The 22,878-nt window shown below is 40.2% G+C and overlaps 1 protein-coding gene across 3 annotated transcripts in view; it reads right to left on the reverse strand.

Annotated features, from left to right (window-relative positions):
* The window catches only part of ACSL3 (acyl-CoA synthetase long chain family member 3), a 75,489-nt gene that overhangs the window by 12,473 nt on the left and 40,138 nt on the right, over positions 1–22,878 (reverse strand). For all 3 annotated transcript variants that reach the window (XM_043444748.1, XM_043444747.1, XM_043444749.1), the window contains 9 exons: positions 21,934–22,350; positions 12,054–12,231; positions 10,743–10,852; positions 9,557–9,695; positions 7,803–7,953; positions 5,963–6,086; positions 5,439–5,510; positions 3,482–3,621; positions 1,449–1,621 (listed from right to left, as the gene is read on the reverse strand). In XM_043444748.1, coding sequence (XP_043300683.1) covers positions 1,449–1,621; positions 3,482–3,621; positions 5,439–5,510; positions 5,963–6,086; positions 7,803–7,953; positions 9,557–9,695; positions 10,743–10,852; positions 12,054–12,231; positions 21,934–22,311 — 1,465 coding nt within the window. In that variant the 5' untranslated portion in view covers positions 22,312–22,350. The remainder of the gene's footprint in view (positions 1–1,448; positions 1,622–3,481; positions 3,622–5,438; positions 5,511–5,962; positions 6,087–7,802; positions 7,954–9,556; positions 9,696–10,742; positions 10,853–12,053; positions 12,232–21,933; positions 22,351–22,878) is intronic.

Below are 22,878 nucleotides of genomic sequence, written 5' to 3' on the forward strand. Positions count from 1 at the left end.
AGACGCAGCCCACACTGAGGGGTTTTCTTTCTTTAATCTGAAGTGGTCATAAACAAGACACTTTACAGAAGGGTACAGAACCTCCAAGAATCGTGGGCCCACATTTCCAGCACAGCAACAACTACAGCCCCTGACAGACAGGACAGGCCTGCTCCAGTTTTCCCAGATTCCATACCATCACATTTTCTTACACCTACTAAGTAGCTGCTTGGTTCGTGACTCTGTCCTCCCTGTTTTAAAAGATGAAGGAGCACAATGGTTTACAGCTATTCCACTTTCTTACTCAACTTAACACAGCTTTGCAGGACAAATAACCTCTCCAGTCTTCCAAGTGAGACCTCTGAAGCTCCCCTCACACCAGCTTATGCTCCACACCCTATTTAAACTCACACAGTAAGAGTTCAGAGGCCAGGCTGGAGGTTCAGACTGTTCACTTCCAAAGATCTGGAGCAAGAATTCACCACTATTATGAATTACTACTGCATTAGGTTTCCTTTCCAAGGACCATTCAAGTATCAGAAATAAAAGGTTGATACATGATACTTTACAGATTTATTTACAACATAAACCATCACTGCTTAATAGCGCAGCCAATGGAAACCTTAAAAATTGAAGAAATTAACGCTCCTGAGGAACAGAATGTGCTTGTTTTTAAGAGTGCTTGTGTATTTTCTGCAAAACAAGAGTTACAAGCAGCTCCCAAAAATATGAAAATGATAAGAGAACACAATGGAAAACTGGAAAATATGGAAGTAGTGAAGGATAAACCTGGCATAAGAATGGTACACTAAATCACTTAGGGCAAAGAAAGGAAAATGAATAAGGTTTAGTGTCTACAAATATCTAGAGAAAACAAAGGAGCAGCATAGTTTTTTCTTGGACTGGAGAACAAAGTAAGTTTCCTCTATAAAAGGGCACACGGGCACTACAGAGTCGCCTGGGCACCACTTGGGTCATGGACCAGTCACCTAAGCTCGTCGCCATGATCAGCTCTGGGAATTAGACTCTCCAGACTGAGATCAGACTCTAGTTTCTCACTGCACTTATTTTAACACAGACCACTCACCTCAATAAACATTTCTGAATTTGATCCTTAATAAACCTAAACAACAAATACACTAATTTTTCTACATAAAAAGAAATTTAATAACTGATATAAGATCATATATGTATACAATACAGCTAATGCTTGTTACTAAAACTTCTTTTCTAGAATGCTAAGTAGTTTTTAATACTACCTATCAGTTTAACATGAAAAAACTCCTCTAGATGAACTAGTGACATACCTAATACATTCTGAAAACTGATTTCAACAATCACAGTACTTGGGATTTACACAAATATTTTAACCGATTTTCTATGTATTTGCAAAAAACAACCCATACCAAAAGGGCCAGGAGTTGCACCCCAACCTCTGTTGTAGACACCACTCTGCAGACAAAACTAACCTTCTGTAATTGTTCCAGCCCCACAAGATTCAGTGAGTCCATACCCCTGACCAACAGGACAGCAAAAACAGATGTTCATGAATCGCTGTGTGGTTGCAGAAAGTGGAGCACCTCCACACAACAGAAGTCGAATATTTCCACCTAGCAAGCCTCGAACTTTCCGGAAAATAAAGCTAAAAAAAAAAAAAAAAATCCAATCACCGATTTTTAAAGCTGAATGGGATTTTCCAAATCATTTAGACTAATCTCCCAATTTTGATATATAGGAACACCTCGAAGATAATTTAGGGTTCAGTTCCAGACCATAACAATAGAGAGACTATCACAATAAAGCAAGTCACTTCAATATTTGGTATCTTGGTACATACAAAAATTATGTTTATACTATACTGTGGTCTATTAAGAGTGCAACAGCATTATGTGTAAACAGCAAGGCATACCTTAATTAAGAAATAGTTTATTCCTAGCAAATGCTAACCATCTGACAATAGAGGGTTGCCACAAACTTTCCATTTGTTTAAAAACAAAATCACAGTTACTTGTGAAATACAATAAAGCAAAGTACAACACAATGAGATATGCCTATGAGATGTTGAGATCAAATGACTTATCCAAAGTCACAAAGCCAATTTAAGAGATTCTCTTGACCGACTATTTAAATCTAAATGTCTATCCAACCAAATTTATTCGACCCAAGAAAATATGATTTTCTCTTAAGAACTGTAAGAAATATTAGAATTCAAAATTGCCAGGTTTAATTTTGTATAGTAATGGAAATCCTTTGCTTATGGCCAGAATAATTAGTTTTATATCATTATATAACACACATTAATATTGAATAACTTTACTGTATCTTCATGAAGTTTATTATTAAAAGCAAATTATTTTTTTGCTTTAGCTTATTTCATTAGAAATGTATACATATCTGTAAATAGCAATTTAGCTCTATAGAGAGTTTCACTAATTCAAAGTATCTGGTAAATTTAAAAAGGAAAAAACTCAAATATCTAATTGAAATGCTTCTGAAAATACACTAAATAAAAAGACTGCTTACTACCTTGATGAAAAGAGGGGAAGGGTTTTGTTCTGTATTTAAATAACTTTGAAAAAGACAAAGACCAAAGGCAACAATTTAAAATATGTATGTATATAAATAAATCTAATACATATGTGTATATATAAATGTACATGTGTGTATAGTAGTGTTAGTCACTTAGTCGTGTCTGACTCTTTGCAACCCAATGAACTGTGGCCTGCCAGGCTCCTCTGTCCATGGGATTCTCCAGGCAAGAATATTGGAGTGGATTGCCATTCCCTTCTCCAGAGGATCTTCCTGACCCAGAGATCGAACCCGGGTCTCCTGCATTGCAGGCAGATTCTTTACAGTCTGAGCTACAGGAAAAGTATATAAATACATATATGTGTGCATATAAACATGTGTGCATAAATAGATATTATATGTGTGTGTATAAATACATGTGCATATTTTGTATATACATATAACATATGTGTATATACAAATATATATATAATAGGTTTACAAAGCAGTTATGTATCTCACTGGAGAGATTAGTAAAATGCAGGAAAAAATTATAATAAAGCTTTAAGCGTGACACATTTGAAAACTATATTAATATCCCCATAAAAATTAATTTGAATGTCATACTGTTATTGTCTAATTTCTCAACTACTTTACAGTTAAATATACTTATTCTATTAGTGCCATGGGGGGAAGGGTGGAATAGGTCACAAAACGTTTAATATCTGGTTGCCATTTTATATTCATATCGAAATAAATTTAAAAGCAAAGAGAAACTACTTCTCAAAATAATTAAAATCATGTAAGTGGCCATCAAAGATAATAAACACACTAACAGTACAGTAAAATTTTTGGTGACAATTTTTTTCAAATAACATCGAAAGCTTCTTTAACTGCTCATGTTCTTATGCGAGACGGAATTTTTAGAGTCCCTTAAGATAATTAATGTGAACAAATGATCAAATTATGAAGGAGAGGGAGAGCCTTTACGCACCTATCACACAGCGGAGTGCTGTGCCCTTTTGAAATCTGTTCCATTTTGTAATTATAGGCCAGAATAAACAGATTGCGTTGAAAACTGCTCATTTCATTCACTTTATTCATGACATTTTTGTAGATTCGATCCATGATTTCCTAAAAATATACAAATGACTTAATACAGTCAATAATGCTCTCGGCTACCTTATTTAGAAGCTTAACATCAGATGACTATTTCCATTAATAGAGACATTTTAGAAGAGACATTCTGTCAAAAATAAACTTTTAAAAAAGAGCCACACTTTGTTTAAAAATGAGATTTCTGTAAAAGTAATTTTTAATAGATGTTCAGCAGTAGGCAAGAGGGAGATCTTAAAAACCTTAGGGCAGTAACATGCCATCACTGATTCTTACACTGCTTTGTTTATTTATCTTACTTGTGTGTGTGTGCTCAGCTGTGTCCAGCTCTTTGCAACCCCGCGGACTGCAACCTGCCAGGCTCCTCTGACCATGGGACTCTCCAGGCAAGAATACTAGAGTGGGTTGCCATTTCCTTCTCCAAGTTATCTTACTTATTCTGAGCTAAAAACTAAACTCACTAAATAAATGAACATCTGTATGAAGTGGCTTTTTAAATTCTCATAACTTTTACCTTATGAAGATATGAAGTGCTGCATTCTTTGCTCACAAAAACCATGGGGTTATTCTGCTCGCTTGTCTTGATCTTTAATGCTGCACCCAGGAAAAACTTCCCTTGCCTGCACCGTGTGTCGCTTGCTACTGCTATTACTATGACGCACACTTTATTGACTTGAAAGAGTTTCTCTCCACAATTTTATACTATACTTATTACTTATATGAATCAAAAATTTAAAGAAAGATATTATTAAGGAAACTACATACTACAGAAACTCCAAAACTACTGATCATTTATATTTGACTTATAATAATGCTCGAATGTGAACACTTGGTGTGCGTAGTAGTTCAGTCGCGTCCGACTCTTTGCAACCCTCTGGACTGTGGCCTGCCAGGCTCCTCTGTCCATGGGATTCTCCACGCAAGAATACTGGAGTGGGCTGCCATTTTCCTCTCCAGGGGATCTTTCTAACCCAGGGATAAAGCCAGTGTCTCCTGCGTCTCCTGCACTGGCAGGCGGATTCTTTACCCGCTGAGCCATCCGGAACACTCGGTATCCAGTTAAAATTCAAACAAAACAGAAAGTCTCGTAGAATGTACACTAGGGGCACCGAAAATCACTACCGCCCCATTTCTACTGGTCTTATCCCCAGGTCCCGCCCTACGCCTGACACTACATTAAGGGGCACAGTGCTTCGGTGTCAGTCATCCAGCTATACCCAACTCTTTGCAACCTCATGGACTGCAGCCCGCCAGGCTCCTCCGTCCATGGGATTCTCCAGGCAAGAGTACTGGAGTGGGTTGTCATTTCCTTCTCCAGGGGATCCTCCCAACCCAGGGATGGAAGCCAGGTCTCCCACATGGCAGGCAGACTCTTTACCATCACAGTGCTTCTCGGGCAATTCAAAGTAGCACCAACTTCTCTGTCACTTTTTTCTGGTGTCCAGGCCAGACTCTCCCTAACGGACTCAGGAGGTGTGATTTGCTTAGGAGGAGATGATCTCCAACCTTTCCTCCTATCTCCTGCTGGGCTTCAGGTCTCTACTAACAGCAAACAGATATCACAAAACTGATTTCAGCAAGAAGCTCTTTAGGGAAAGGAGTTGATAATGTCATATGGAAGCTGAAACTACTATTATGTTGATTGCTTAATAAACTAGATGAAAAAGATAAAACATAACCAAATAAATACTTCAGAGCTCAAGGTACTATAGATAACAAATAAGGAGTAAATCCTACATAGACTACCTTGTCAACAATGTCTTTTCCACTAGCAGTTACATTCTGAAGATGCTTTTTTTTTTAGCACTCAATATTGATTAATGGTCAATTCTTACCGGGACAGCTGCCATCAGTGTTGGTTTCAACATGGATGTATCTCCTTTGCTTCCTTTTTTTATTTTTGAAGACTACAGAGAGAAAAATAGGTTTACATAAAGTGATCATCATTTAAAAAATTCAATGAAATGCTTAAAAATCACATTACAAAATTTTATAATTTTAATCTGCGACATGACGCGAAAGTCGCTCAGTCGGGTCCAACTCTTTGCCACCCCATGGGCTATACAGTCCATGGAATTCTCCAGGCCAAAATAGTGGAGTGGGTAGCCTTTCCCCTCTTCAGGGAATCTTCCCAACTCAAGGATCGAACCCAGGTCTCCCTCATTACAGGCGGATTCTTTACCAGCTGAGCCACAAGGGAAGCCCATTTTAATCCACTCATATTCTAAACAGACTTTAAAAGGCAAGTTCTTTTGAAATGATTAACTGTTACCCTTATAGTATACTGTCATACTGAATGAAAATTGTGTTAAAGATAATTATGGTTTCTTAGTATCTCAAATCACAGAAGTTCTGTTACCTGATCTGCTAAAGTCTGTGGTGAAGAGTAGCCGATGCGGCATCCATGGGAGAGACAGACAAGCTCAGCACTTAATTCTAAGACGTGGGCCAGGGGCAAATATCCAATATAAACATCTTTCTCCCTAGAAAAAAAGGAAGATGCAAGAAGCAACAGTCAGGTGCTGTTTCCGTGAAAAGTGACTCCAGTGGGAGCAAGCTTTAAAAGGCACTGGAAGGTCCCTCTGGGCTCCGTGTGTGCATATGACAGACCCTGGGAGTGCCAGGGGAAAAGAACTGCAACACAGCTCCATCTGAAGCTGAGGAGGCACACACAGGAAGTGGCTCCGTTTCCAGTCCTCCCGGAAGGTGCTCCCTAACTGCGCACTGCACAAGCAGAGTTCTAGAGCAGAAGAGATCAGGACTCGGAGGGGGTAAAAGCATGAGGGGTTCTGAGGCACAGAAGAGTCCCCCACGGAGGGATTTGACAACTGATGGGCTATCAGAAAGGACAGTTCAGACAGAATCCACAACCACCTGCCAGCAATCTCAGGAAGAGATTCTTGTTCTGAAAGTTAAATTATACATTATATAATAAAATGTATATGTATACATGTGCATATTATTTCAAGAACTGCTCCCACTCTCAAAATATGAAGGGCAACTTCCCAGAAGGAACCAGTTGCTCTTAATTTTTTTCCTGAAAGTTATGCATACATAAGAGATTTCTATCTGCATCCCCAAATTCAATTCCACAGTAACATGTACATATTTACAATTGCTACACATAAAGGCAACAAAAATATCCAACCACTGTACAAGATCAGTCATCACAATACTGGTTCCATCTCCGGGAATGTTATCCTCACTTCCCTAAAACTCCCTCCCATCTGGCTTTCTCACTGATCTCCTTCCTGTTCCAGGAAACCCATACTCTCCTCTGCTACTACTCGACTGTATCTTGAAAGAAAAAATCAGACTGAATGCAGGAGCTCAATAAATACTTAGTGGATATATTATTTGTTCACTTGAATTATAATATTGAGGTATAAAAATGACTATGACAGTAACAATACGAACTGATTAAAATATTTCAGTTCAGTTCAGTTGCTCAGTCGTGTCCGACTCTTTGCGACCCCATGAACCGCAGCATGCCAGGCTTCCCTGTCCATTACCAACTCCCAGAGTCTACCCAAAGCCGTGTCCATTGAGTCGGTGATGCCATGCATCCTGTCATCCCCTTCTCCTCCTGCCCTCAATCTTTCCCAGCATCAGGGTCTTTTCCAATGAGTCAGCTCTTTGCATCAAGCGGCCAGAGTACTGGAGTATCAGCTTCAGCATCAGTCCTTCCAATGAACACCCAGGCCTGATCTCCCTTAGGATGGACTGGTTGGATCGCCTTGCAGTCCAAGGGACTCTCAAGAGTCTTCTCCAACACCACAGTTCAAAAGCATCAACTCTTCTGCACTCAGCTTTCTTTATAGTCCAACTCTCACATCCATACATGACTACTGGAAAAACCATAGCCTTAACTAGACAGACCTTTGTTGACAAAGTAATGCCTCTGCTTTTTAATATGCTGTCTAGGTTGGTCACAGCTTCCCTTCCAAGGAGTAAGAGTCTTTTAATTTCACGGCTGCAATCACCATTAAATCAGGTCAAGTTTGCACTTTTAAAGTAAAAAGTAAATATCAACAATGATACCTACAAAATATATTTTAAACCTCACAACTATAATTATTTTGTAATTTTTATGTCTTTTCTGAAGAAATGCCTAACTAGAAACAGACTCTGAAAGACTAATTTGATCATATACTAAGAAATGACATTAATGTAAATACTTAATGTAAATAATAACATACCCGAGTTCTGGAATCCTTTCCGCCATCCCAGTTATACCAGCAATAATGTTACTATGAGAGATCATGACCCCCTTTGGAATTCCTGTGGATCCACTTGTGTACATGATTACTGCGATATCTGAGGGCGCTGGTTTGCTAAGGGGTTTGTTTTCTGTATTAAAGAAGACACACATACTCCTGAGAAATTTAACTATATCACCAATTTTTTTTATAATCATTTGTTAACAACTGTTAATTGTACTCACACAAAGGTCGATAAAATAGATCAAGCCCCTGCACATAAGACATAGCCTACTTGGACAGAGGTATACAAATCTATAATTTTAAGAGCTATGAAGAAAAATAAAGCAAGACCAGGTGAAAAAATGGTAGGAAAAGTGGCAGGAAACGAAAGTGAAGTAGCTGCCAGGACGCGGAGTCTCCAAGGTCATGCCCACAACTCTGGATTTCACACTGTGTGGAAAGCAACATCACTGTGAACAGGGACTTGTCCGCAACAAGGACCACACTAGCTACTGTGTGGCTACCTAACTTAAAAAGGAAACAAGAGGCAGAGAGACAAAAGGCTATGCCAGTGACTCGACTAAGAAATAAGGGTGGTTAGACTAGGGTACCTAGGCACTTGGTAAAACTGTTCTCTACTTCACACTGTGAAGCTAACCTGGCTATACTCAGAATCTCCCCCGCTGGCACAAGCCCAGGAAGAGCAGCCAACATCCCAGACAGGTGACACAGCAGAAAGACAGAAGTAGGTCATGGACAGCACCACTCCTCTGCCTGAATTAATCTCGGAACTACCCTAAACGTGGTCTTCTTCAGTAAATAGGGAAAACATTTTAAACTTGTTCCCAAGTGCACCCTTGCTCTCGCACCTGTCAAGATATAGTTCTTGACAACTGTTCCTACTCAAGTCCTTGCCTCCTGACCTGCCGTTCACTCCTCTGTCCCACGGTACCATTCTCCACTGCCACCACTTTCTAGAAACTGTCCTCTGAAGCGACTCTGGCTAAGTCCAATGGCACTTTTGCAGTCCCTGCGTCCCTGGGCTCCTCCAGCGCACCTGGTCCTACGAAAGACTCCCGCCTTCTGAGCGGCTCCTTCTACTCGGCCCCGATGAACCACACACCACCTGTCTTCTTCCTTCTTCTCCGGCCAATTCGTGGTGGCCTTTGGAGGGACCTCTCTCTGTGGGTGTCACCTACTCTCTTGGCTTTAATTAAAACCTGTTCTCAGCTTCTAAATCTTTTAACTCCAAACTTAACTCCAGCATATTAGACTTGTACACACCACTGCCCACTACAAAGCTCTATTTGAATGTCCCACGAGCACCTAAATGCAACATGCACAAAATTAACCTCAGCATAACCCCGTTTCGAAGCCGAGTGAAGTATAGTCCCACCATCCTAACAGCTTTTGTGAAATCCTACAAGTTTAATGACGTTATTACTAAAACTAACTTTAAACCATTTAAAAAAGAGAACAGGAAAAACTGTATCATGTATAAAGTATTTTAAATTAATTTCAAATAAATACTACTTTTAGAACCTTCATAAAACATAAATGACTGTATTTTTCCTTAAGTCTTTTTTTTAAAGGGTAGATGATAGTATACTTAGGGTGACCTTTCTTCCCAAGTGATGATCTAGAAAACCAGTTTATCACCTGATCTAACTTCAGAATCAGATACCTGGATCACGTCTAGAGAACATGGTCACTGCAGAACAGACACAAGGAAGCGGGGAACCGCCACATACCAACGCTGGCCTTGGCTCCCAGAGCCTGCACGGCCGCCATGGTATGCACGATGACGCCCTTGGGGAACTCAGACCAGGTCGGCGGCCTTCCATCCACAGTGATGATGTGCCGCAGGCGAGGGACCAGAGAAACGATGTCCTGGAAAAACACAAGGATTCACTGCATTTTTCTCTGAATATGAGTGAACGTGTGTGCATGCTCAGTCGTGTCCGACTCTGCAACCCCATGGACTACAGCCCACCAGGCTCCTCTGTCCATGGGATTATCCCAGCAAGAATACTAGAGTGGGTTGTCATTTCCTACTCCAGGGGATCGTCCCAATTTAGGAACCCAACCGGCCTCTCCTGCATTGGCAGGTGGAGGCTGTAAGACTACGCCACCTGGGAAGTGTATTCTTCATTATTCTGTATTAACGAGCTTTGCAAATAATCCAGGACACAAGAAGAGTAGTTTACCATGTTTCAAACTGTTCATTTCTTGCCTCAAAAAAGCAAGGGTTGAGGGTACTGACATGACTACCCCTTTTATAACATGGACAACTATCAGTCTGAAATACAAGTTACTGTTTTATAACATTAGATTTACTGTGTATACCTGTTCTTTGGTATAATTTTAATCAATAAAGTTAATTCCTTGCAAAAACGGGCATATAAACACATATTGCCTGAACTACAAGGTAGCCAAATGTTCCCCATGCTTTTAAGGCAAATAAAGATATGGGGAGAGAGGAAGGGAATGATCTTATAAGCTTATTTCCAAAAAATAAAAAAAGAAAGGTCAGATATTATTGTTTGCACAGAGAGTTCAGAGACTAAAATTCCTTTCTCCCAGTTTCATAAAGTTGTTAACTTCCCTTTAAAAAGTTCTGAAACTTATACTCAATGCTTCAGAAGTAAATGAATTACTGGTTTAAAAATAACCCTTAAAATTACAAATTTATTGAAAATAGACTTGAAAATAGATGAGCACAAGGAAAAAAGCTGTAATCCCTCCACCTTCCACATGAACATACAATATCTATGAAATCTACTTTTTCTTTTCTAAAGGAGACTAAATTATGATATTCCCCCAAATTTATAGAGATATTAAAGATTTTAAAGCTCATGAAAGAACTAAGTTTAATAATGAACTCATGACCCTGAAAATTCTAAAGTATCAGACAGTTATTAGAAAACTAGTTCTCACCTTCAACTTTGTCTGCAAGAGTTCTTTACTAGTAATGATGTTGGTCACCTCTGTTTCATTTAATCCATGAACAATTGCTGGACCCCCTAGAGTAGCATACAGCGTAACAACTACAGGGAAAAGAAAGGGCAAGTCAAATACTTGGACATTTCATAGAAGTATGAAGTGCAGTTAAATAAAGCTTCTGACCACTGACGGAACATCTAAACCATAAAATGTTAGATCCATAATTTGTGATCTAAATGTGCTGTGTTATTCTAAATTATTTTAATATATTAATTAACATGATGCCTACTCACTCTTCTATAATTCCCCCACAAAATTTCAACATTTAAAAATTTTTTTTCTTTCACCTATAGATGCTACTCTGGAACTGTGATATTGAAAGGAATTATATTTGACTTCTAAAATGTCAAAGTCATAGATGTTAACTATTTGAAACTAAAATATAAAAAATATACCAATAAAATAACACACTGTCATATTTAAGATATTATTTCTTAAGAAAATAGCACTAATGAGTGGTAATACTACTTATTCTAAAGTAGAAAAATTTTAAGAAAAACAGTCTTAGAAATGTCAAAATTAAATAATAATGAGGAGGACTTTTATATGCTTTCCACCTAACTCAAAAAAGTTAAACAAAGTCACTTTAAGAGATAACTAAAGCTTCTTAAAAGAAACACACTGTAAACTTAAACCTGTGAAAACAAAAAGGTACACCAGTTTAAAAACAAAATACAGTGGAGGCATTTGCAACAAGAAATTTGATGATTAAAATTATTTTTTCCATTTCATCTGAAGTATAAAACAATGTCCATGTTTAATACCACAACTGACACCATAACCTCTGAACGAAACTTCTCAGACTACCTCACAGGCATCACAACTTCCACAAGTCGTGTTCTAGTTATACAACATAAAAATTCTCTATCGTTTAACTAGCAGCTAGGTTTGAGTATTGGAAGTGTTTTAGAGGCCAGCTGTCAGCTGTAGAAATGGCCTAACAAGATGACACCAACTTTAAAGGACAATTCTGTGAAGGGGTAGCAGAGCAATGACCCACAGGTGTAGATTTAGTTCTCCAGACCCAGAAAGTCCCCTCAGAATAGGTGCAAGTCCTCTTACTACATGGGTAATTTGTTCCACAACTGGTTCCTTTTCCAAAATAGACCAGTATGTCTTAAGTTGTAACAAAGGTGAAAATTAACATCAGAATTTTATCTCGGGAGGAAATACTTATCACAAAAAGTTAGTATCATCTCTCCCACACTAGGTCCATGCTTCGAGAAGGTAAGGAAGCCCACGTACGCTGAAAATTATACATGAAGCAGGCCTGTGCAGCGACCATCCACTCAGCTCTCGTTTCACAGAAGATGGCGATGTTGGTCTTGGGCTTCTGACCCAGCATCTGTAAGCCGTTTCCAAAATTAAAGGCTCTCACAAAGACATCTTCGTAGGAAAGCCAATTATAGCTTCCAAGAATAACCTGATAAAACAAACAAAAAAAACACACACAAAGAGCTTTCAATCATCATAGTATTAATTTCTAGAAGGACGCCAGGATGTGTTCCAAATTTCAACAGAAAATTATGTTTGTATATAAACTATTTTGTTCTAACAAAAAGCTAGAAAGCGAGTTTCAAGGGAAAACTCTACTTTGAAAATTAGCTATTTTGAGATATCTTCTATGACAACTCAAATCTTCTGCTAAATTTTTATCATTTGGGCAATTGTTTTTCTTTTAAAAAAAAAATTCAAGGTTTGATGGGATCTTAAATGTCAACTTTCTGGCCAAAGGCACATATATTAGTATTTCATTTATAGACTTCATTTACTTAAACAATGTGGGTGTTGGTATCTAGTATCAAGTACTACTGATACCAAGCTTTTACAAATTTTTACTACTTAAGAATTATTGGATTTCAATATCAGATAGTACAATATGATTCACAAACAGACACTGGCCAGATCCAAGCTAACAGAAATGTTTATGGCCATTCAATTTGACCTGCTGTACCTAACTCTGGATATGCAAAGTACTGACAGTCTCCACTGATACAACCAGGTGTGTGTTTGGCGGGGGGGGGGGGGTAGCTACACTAGTCACCAAAGCCCCTCTGTAGAATGCTCCCTGCCTCAGCGGGGCTCTCAACGTTTCATCCGTGCAGGTAACATCAAGTCTGACCTTAGCAGCAATCCCCTTTCAAGTGTCTTTAGGAATTTTCTCCAACTTAGATCAAACCACAAATCCCTAATTTTACATGGATGAGACAGAAAGCTACTCTTGCTGCAAAAATATATGGACAGTTCCCAAATATGCCTGTGTCATTAACATATGTCTCACACACCTTAAAACCATCTAACCATATTCATTTTCAAAAACGCATTTCGGTAATAGAAATAAGCACGTTGGATGAAGATAAAAATGGAAAAACAGTTAAATACTGCCCTCTAGTGTCCAATTCCAAGTTGGACTTAAGAAATAAATTCTTACTTTGATGGATAAGGGGCTTCCCTTGTGGCTCAGCTGGTCAAGAATTCTCCTGCAATGCGCAAGACCTGGGTTGATCCTTGGGTTGGGAAGATCCCCTGGAGAAAGGAAAGGCTAACCACTCCAGAATACTGGCCTGGAGAATTCCATGGACTGTATAGTCCATGGCAGAAAAATATCTACTTTTGCTTTGACTGTGCCAAAGCCTTTGACTGTGTGGATCACAGCAAACTGTGGAAAATTCTTCAAGAGATGGGAATACCAGACCACCTGACCTGCCTCCTGAGAAATCTGTACACAGGTCAAGAAGCAACAGTTAAAACTGGACATGGAACAACACACTGGTTCCAAATTGGGAAAGGAGTACGTCAAGGCTGTATATCGTCACCCTGCCTATTTAAACTTATATGCAGAGTAATTCATGCGAAATGCCAGGCTGGATGAAGCACAAGCTGGAATCAAGATGGCCGGGAGGAATACCAATAACCTCAGATATGCAGATGACACCACCCATATGGCAGAAAGCGAAGAGGAACTAAAGAGCCTCTTGATGAAAGTGAAAGAGGAGAGTGAAAAAGTTGGCTTAAAACTCAACATTCAAAAACTAAGATCATGGCATCTAGTCCCATCACTTCATGGCAAATAGATGGGGAAACAGTGGAAACAGTGAGAGACTATTTTTGGGGGGCTCCAAAATCACTGCAGATGGTGACCTCAGCCACGAAATTAAAAGACGCTTGTTCCTTGGAAGAAAAGCTATGACCAACCTAGACGATATATTAAAAAGCAGAGACATTACTTTACCAACAAAGGTCCGTCTAGTCAAAGCTATTGTTTTTCAGTAGTCATGTATGGATGTGAGAGTTGGACTATAAAGAAAGCTGAGTGCCGAAGAATTGTTGCCTTTGAACTGTGGTGTTGGAGAAGACTCTTGAGAATCCCTTGGACTGCAAGGAGATCCAACCAGTCCATCCTAAAGGAAATCTGTCCTGGGTGTTCATTGGAAGGACTGATGCTGAAGCTGAAACTCCAACACTTCGGCCATCTGATGTGAAGAACTGACTCACTGGATAAGACCCTCATGCTGGGAAAGACTGAAGGCAGGAAGAGAAGGGGACGACAGAGGATGGCATCACTGAGGCGATGGACATGAGTCTGAGTAAACTCCGGGAGTTGGTGATGGACAGGGAGGCCCTGGCGTGCTGCAGTCCATGGGGGTGCAGAGAGTCAGACACGCCTGAGCGACTGAACTGAACTTGATGGTTAAGGCAACTGAAATTAACTTTAGTAATTTAACTTTAGTAGTCCCACACTCTCACTGCACCCCCCACCCCACCGCCACGAAATGCCCAGCACAAGGCGCTCCAATGACCTCTAAAGGAGCTCTGTGGGGGGAGAAGGCAGACGAGAATTGGCCAAAACGTGTAGGAACTGGATTACAATTTTTCAGAATTTCACACTCCAAAGATAAGCCTATGAGCTACCTCCTAGATTCTAGAATCTAAATGAGTTTCATAAGTTTCAGAGAACATATGTGCTCTGAAAAAGCACTAGATATAGAACCCAAATATATAAACTCAAAAGATGCTGCAAAGAAATCAAGCTAAGAGTTTAATTCAAGTGTAAGGGAATTCTGAATTTAATTCTTTAAACCACTGAATTTTCTAGGAGTGATCTTTCCCATAAAGATTATATTTAAGGGACTCTCCCTACACCGTAATTTTACCTAATCTCTGCTAGAAAAGGCTTCTGATCCTAACTTGGTCCCTATGGTTAGTCCAACCTGGAGATTAAATTATTCTATTCCCTGCCTATACTGTTGAGCACTGCTGAAGAATATCAAACTTTTAAATCCAGGATCACAGATCTCACCATCCAGCAATCCTATTGCGCTTCCCTGGCATATTCATTTTCTCACCCTGTCTGAAACCTCTCTACTCAAATGTCCTCCACTCTTTCTCTCTCCCTTCTCCACTTCCACCTGATGACACTATCTCACACTCCACTGAGAAATTAGAAATTAAACAGAATCTCCTTTGCTTTCCTACCACCAAGTTCAATACCGTACATGTACACACACCATCTGCAGTCCCCAGGATATGACAGTGGCTGAAGTGTCCCTGAACAAAGTCCAACTCACTAGGACTTTGAAGAGCTTCCTAAATTGCCATCTCTAGTCCTGATGTGTACTTGGATATTCAACCTACTTTTTCACTTGATTATTCAACTAAGGATGACTTTAACTGATACTCCCCTCGAAACAGTCACTTCCTCCATCTTACCCTATCATCCTAGCCCATCTCTCCTGAACTTATGAATGCTGACTGGCCAACTTCCACTCTTATTCCTCTTCAGCCCCTTCTCCCTACAGTAGTGGGTTTTTAAAAACATAAATCCACGTACTGCCCTGCAAGTGTCCTGTCTTTCCAGTAGGAATGGAATCAAAACCCCACACTCTGCCTTACAAAGTCCTAATGGCCCTAGACTTTGGCAGTGTCTCTGGGCCCATCTCAAACCCTCTGTCCTGACTCACTGCCTGTAAGTACAACTTTGTGCTTTCTGTCCTTCAAACAGGCAGCGCGGGAACCAGGATGAGGCAAGACAGGTGCTTAGGACACAAAATTTAAGGAGGCACTCAGTCTCCGGTCTGAGTGCCATTATGAACTCTGCACCCTCATGCTTCACCCAGCTGGGTTCATTGCTACTTCAGAGCCACTGCACCATCCTGCCCCACTGCAGAGAGGGTCCCTACCAATCTTCACAAAGCTGGCTCCTCCGCGTCCTTCTGGCCTCCACTAGGCCATCACTGACTCGGAGAGGCTACCCCTGATCTCCAGTCAAGCTTTGATTCTCTACAATCAAGCTTTATTTCTTTACAATTAAGTCTGTTACCTTACTTATCATCTCTCTTCCTCCCATACAAACGCAGGACCAGCGAAGAGTAACCTGTGCGTCTTGCTCACGCAGGTACTCGTTTAACTTCAGTAGATGGTAGTGTCTCCCAGTACCCAGGCCACTGTTAGCACACAGCGGGCACCCAGCAATTATTTGCTAAATGTGTGGAAAGAACTGGTGCAACAAAACAACTTCAGTTCACTCTGGGCCTCAGAGTCTTCCACCTCTCCTCCAGAAGACTCATTTTCTAAAAGATTTTTTTTTTAAAGTCTATATGCACCTGATCATATAACTTCCATGGCTTCTTTTGTTCTGATCACCCTTCAATCACATACGTGCTGTGCTCCCACCTCTTAAATATTCTTTTCTGTGACCCACGAGACATAAACATGTCTGACTGTCCTAAGTCAGGAAAATACACAACTAGTGTACCACGGAGTCTGAGCAGTTTCTTCATCTGTAAGCCCACTCGGCGGCTAAAGGACCCCTCTGGTCATTCTGCTCTCTCACACCGGATTGGCGGTATTCTTACTCCGTGACACGTGTGACAGAGCACTGAGGTTTACACGCATGTATCACTCAGACTGTGGCTGCCTGGGCCTCAGGGACTCAGGGATTTACTTTTGTTCAGGAACCTATGAAATCAGATGCCTGGATTACGCTGATGAGGAAGGCCTCTTATCTCAAAAGAGGACTATAAAAATAAAATAGAGATAAGATACAGAACATGCTATAAAACAAAATCACATAATACTTAAACCAGTCAGGGCCCTGGAGAATGAGACAGTCTATAAAAATTAACTTTTCAGGTAGCTGAGTTTAACCTCTATCAGCATTAGAACTTTTACTTTAACCATGAAGAATAGAGGTATTTCAAAAGTATATATTTCCTACCTTTGACAAAGTATACCTGGCTTCATTTTACATTTCTCTCTGCAAATGAGCATCATTCTAAAGAAATTATCGTGACGAAGCCAGAGAGAGTGAAAATATTCAGTAGATCTGGACAGTTGGTAATAACCATGATGATAAGAAGGCAGCTAACCTCACCTTGTGTTTACTATGTGCTAGGCATATTCCAAGTAACACTCCCAGGAATTCTAAGATAGTTACTATTATTATCCCTATTTTACAGATGGGAATATTGAGGCATCGAGGGAGTAAACAATTTGCTCAAATCCCACAGCTATAAGTGACAGACTAGAATATGAATCCAGGCAGACTCACTCCAGAATCTAAGTACTGTACTAAACCACACACTCCAATTGCACTCCACAAAGGAGGTGGGGTGTTACTGGGCCGGCGAGTAAGGTGGCCTGACTGACAAGTGTAAAAGGTCTGTGTTTGAATGGACTGTATTCATAGAGGCAAGAGCGGGAGCAGAAGGCTTGCTTAAAAGAAAGGGGGCAGGGGGAGTGGAAAGAGCAGTGAGGAGGGAAATAAAAAAAGAATCAGACTCCTGGTTTTCACCTTGAGCCACCTGGTACACAGCAGAGCCTTTAATAAATGGAATGGCAGGGTGAGGAGCTAGTGTGGAAAGGAAAACCAAGAGTTCTGGCAGGGGAGAGTATTAATATAATAACCAACCACAAATTCTGACCAAGAGATCAGCCGTTATATTTTATATTTTAAATCAAGCATGTAAATATCCTAATAAGTCAAAAATAAAAGTCATACATGTGCAAACAGGATAAAAATGTGACTCAAGAATTAAATAACACAAAAGCAGGCACTAAGAGAGAAAAAAAGCTAAGTCAACTCTTAAGAACAGAAACGAGTATTTCTAGTATCTTTTTTGATCAATTCAGAAGGAGTAACACAGTGAAACTTCTCTTTCTAAGCACTATGACTGCATGATTCCTTCTATTTTCTTCTAAGGTATGTAAAACATACAGAAAAAAATGTAAAGTGTCTCTGGTAGTCAGATCACTAAATGGTCAAGCTGGTTTCATGTTTTCTGTCTCACTGTAAAAAAAAAAAAAAAAAAAATTTATTCTTTGCAACTCTGTTCTATTACAAGTGCATGTATTTCAGAACTGTTCCAGAAAATGATCACTTCATTGTTAATTAATTTCAAAAAACATCAGTACAAGCACTTGCTTTGGGAAGTCTGAAATCAGGAGCTACCAACACTGGTTCCACACGCTTCACTCGGCCATAGTTTTCTAAAACCATACGAGACTCAGAACGACAGCACAACAGTCCTGGACAAGCTTGCTGGGCCTCAGGAACACAGCAGCCTCTGTTTCTCTGCCTTCTATTCTTCTGCTCGTCCCCCCGAGACCTGTCTCGGTGAAGCTGACAATACCAGCTTGCCCACACTAGTGTGATATGCCCACACTATCATGGACATAACTTCAGCAGAATCATCACCACCGCCTTCGCTTCCATTTACCTTCCCTTGGGAGCTCAAAACAAACGTGTTAAGACAAAATGGAAACAAAGCTTCAGAGTTCATAGATTTGAAATAAAGGTTTCAGTATCTTTGTTTCAACCATGCCAGATACACTCTAGGGTTAATCCCCAAAGCTCAGTCTCCCAAAACAGAGAGACAACTTTTGGATCTTGCTCATTAGCTTTCTTTTCCAACGTAAGATGATCTTCAAATATGGAAACTATTAAATGATGATACACTTCAGCAAAAATATTTCCCACTCTCAGTAAGAACTCTGAGCAAAGGCCACACTGCTTAAGCAACTCCACCCTTCCATTGAAGGGCAGGCTGTAAAAGGTCCCCTTACCACTATTCTTTCATAGCCAGCTCTGCTACAGCTGCAAGACAATGGATGTTAAATAAGGAACCAAGGGGTGGCGGTGGGGGAGCCTAGTTTAAGGCACAGTGGGGATACCCCTGTCCAGAGTGCAGACCAACAGAAACTGGAGTCTCGGCTAACCCGCGGTATAGCACACCTTCTTGAGAAAGGCTAACAGAAAATATTTGCTTCATTTATGACACACAAAACCTACTTTCCCAATGAGTTTAGTTTCAAACAAGAAGAAATATTATGTATTTTTTATATCAGAGTCTATATAAAGGCTTTTAGAAAAAGTTTGATGAATCACATGCAAATTTAATGGCAAATGTCAGTGTTAGGCAGACCCTCTGACAGTGATGTAGTAGAGACAGAAAAGATTGTTAATTGAAAATAGTTTTTCTTGCCTTCTAACTCTTCTAGTGGAGTTTAAATATTTCTCTGTTGAATAAACAATGAATACAAATGCACCAGGGTCAAGGAGGGAGGAAAAGAACCACATAACACTCACACATACATACAAACACACATACAAAAACATGCACAGGGCATAAAAACTTTGCTTGTGACCACTGGGCTATCTGGCCACATTTAAGGAACAGCTATGATAGCTCCAGGATTTTATTCTGTCCCAATTATACGGACACTTGAATTAAGAAGAATTTCATATTCACCATAGTTTTCTGCTTTTCAAATACTTGGGAACTAGTTTGCCGCTGTGAGTACTGAATGACTGAAAGATAGTGCTAACTCCATAAAACGCATGTGGTGTGTGGGGGAAACTGGAGAAAAATAAAGCTCTCTGCTAAAATAGGATTTCTGTGATATATGCTACATTAAATGTAAGAGAACCCTATCTTTGAATTCAAATAGCAGTAGGAGTTGTCAAGGACAAAAGTGAATGTTTATGTTAGATACAAAAAGCACAGAAAAGAAGGCAGAGTGAAAACCTTTAGCACTCAGAAAGTGTTTTCATAAAAAAAAAAAAAAAAAAGTTTTCATTACCTTTTATAACTACCAGATCCCTCAAATTCAGAATCAAGGATGGTGTTTATAACCATAAAAAGCAGTGACTAAATATGACAAAAATCAGACGCCACAATAATAAAGTATTTTGCAAATTATAATCTATAGGCTAGAGACGAGTAATCAGACATGTTTAACTATATGACTTCAATTTCTCAAAATGTGCCGTTAACTAACCATAGCTAGATTTTAACTTAGCACCCCCTCCCCCCAAAAAAAATCATTTAAGTGAGGCAAAACTAAGTCAGCAAAAGAAATACGAAAAATGCCTTAAAAGCAGAGTGAACATAGAATTTATCCAAGTCACTCTTGAGATTGCAAGGGGGCACTGTTGATGTCTGAGTAACAAGTACAAGTCAGGACTGTTCCATGTAAAACTAGATAAAACATCAGTCTATTTGAAGGTTAGGAACACATACAGATTCTGTTGTCCAGAGTTAAAAGAGAGTTTTCTTAATTTCTAGGACTTACTGATATTAACTTGCTTGACATCTCCTTTATGTTTCAAAGATGACTGGAATTTGTGTGGTAAGTGGCAAAAATTCATGGACCATTAAGTAAAACAGTATCATTCTCAACCCCACCACCACTACTACCCCCCCACTCCACACACACACATTCTGCAGCAACAGAGGAAACGCGAGCATCTCGTTCCATCGCTGGGCTTACTCGGACTCTCCTCCAAGATCTGGGACCTCCTTCATGACCAACAGGAAAAAAGGCAGCTGGAGTCAGGACGTAGTTGGGAAAGGTAGTTAAAGAGAAAAGCAACTTCACCTACACAGGTATTAAACCTATAACCTAGCCAAATTCTCAACTGACTGCAGATCATCTTACTGCCTCTAAAAAAACTTCATCTTCAGTTTTCACCTACCAGAGCTTCAAGAACAGTTTGTAAGAAACACACACACCCGAGTGTATAAACAGCATTTTCACGCCACTTCCCTCCTTCACAGCGCTGCACCACGGGCCTGCACTCACTCATGCAGGTCTGCCCAGTGAATTCCCAAACGATGGAAGCTACAGCGTTTCCACTCGACACCGCAAACTGTCCCACACACATACTTAGAGAACACACACACAATCTCTCTCTCACTTTCTCCATTCATTCTCTCAACAACTCTGAGCTGGGATTAGTTTAAGGAGCACAGAGTCAGCCAGCCCGGGTTCTGGCCCCGCTGCACCACCGGCGAGCCTGACGCCCTCGGGCCAGTGACCCCTCTGTGCGGCAGCGCCGTCAGCTGTGAGGAGGGACACCCCCATCACACTAACCCGCGGGGCTTTTTACGTCTTATCTAAGTTGATAAACGTAAAGCTCTTAAAGCAGCCTGGCTCATCAGGAATGCTAATAAAATGTCATGAAGGATCATTACTTCCAATGTTAAAGATAAAGACCCTGAGGCAAATTTGTTACGTAGCTTTTCCAAAGTCACACATAGCTGGTGGGGGTCAAGGACAAGATCTCAACCCACAGTCTGGATCTGGAGTCCGGGCTCTGAGCCAAGATGTGACACTGTTAGTAAAAGAGGTCTTATTCTCTGTTTTCAAATCAATAATGGATGGCTTAATATTTGTGAAAAGAAATTCTCCAAAAGAAGAAAAAAAAAAAACAAAAACAAGGCACTTGTCACAACCAAAGTACCAAGACATTAAACATCCAATGGAACTTACATTATAATCAGAAAAAACAGGTCACACCCCAAAACCCAGAGCAATCTCAAGCACACAGATGCTTCTGGAACTACCAGGGAATACAGTTTCAAACCCCAAACTGCCCTAGACCTTCAATTCCAAGCCTTGTAGACACTTAGGCGGCTCAGAAGTGCTCCACACTCAACGTCTTTGTAAAACTCAGAACAAATCCAAGCCAGGGGTACAGAAAGGGAACAGACTGCAGTCCAGTCCCTAGTACATCCATTTCTCCTGCCACATCAGCAAATTCCAACAGAAGCAGGTCGCATTTCTCCCTTGCTACCATTTCTTTATTCAGAGCCAATTCAAAGGCCGTGAAAGACCACATTACCTTTTTAAAAACTTTTCCATTCGGTTGCACTTCATCTTCCTCATTTAAGATTTCACGTGTCCCCAAGAGTCTTTTGTCCTTGAATTTGTTTTTTGCATGCATAAAAACTTTATCAAGTGTATCACATCCAGGGTATAATACGGAGGCCAAACCATCCAAGCTGTTAACAGATCTGTATGCAGAGTCGGGTGTTGAATTTACAGGCTTTGCTTTAGTTCGGTTTGATTTTTCTTGTCTTGACTCAGACAAAAAATAATATGGAATGTATGTTAAAACAGTATAAAGTGATATTACGAACTGTATGAAATATAAAAGAATGGGGTTGATGGTGTGTTTCAGCTTCATGGAAGACGGTTTTGAAGACCCGTGGTTATTCATAGTGTTCAAAAAGGAGAATTAACAGCTTTCTGTAAGAATCTAGAAGGAAAAGAAAGAAAGTTATTGGTCAAAAATCATTCTCCAATAATTTTAAAGGAAAAGTCTTTACATTAGTTAGGCAGAGGACTGCCCCCCCACCCCCAGTAGCCACTGGTATACTGGCTGCCAGCAACATACTGTCCACTCCTGCTATTTGTGGGACACTCCTCTTGTGCTGTTATCTATTAACCATGGAATTTCTACAGAAAAGCTTCCACGTCATTCTGTAAACAGGTGGCTTTCCCAACCTAACCCCAAGTAACCACAAAGACTTCCCAGTGGCGAGGAGAAAGCAAACCAGCAGACCTACAACAGGATGGAGACCAACACTGCACCCACTTGCTGTTCTTCAGGGTCTCATTACATTCAGGATGGCAAACACTCAGTACAAAGGCCACATTCTCCTCTCTCCCGGCCCCTGGAGCCGCTGCTTTCTTTCCCAGGGCGCCCCCTTCTCTCACTCCAGGCAGCGGCAAGCAACTGGAGTTAGCAAACCGCATGAAATTCCCCTTCCACAGAGATTCTAGA

This window comes from Cervus canadensis, chromosome 24 (assembly GCF_019320065.1).
Source record: "Cervus canadensis isolate Bull #8, Minnesota chromosome 24, ASM1932006v1, whole genome shotgun sequence".
Lineage (NCBI taxonomy): Eukaryota > Metazoa > Chordata > Mammalia > Artiodactyla > Cervidae > Cervus > Cervus canadensis.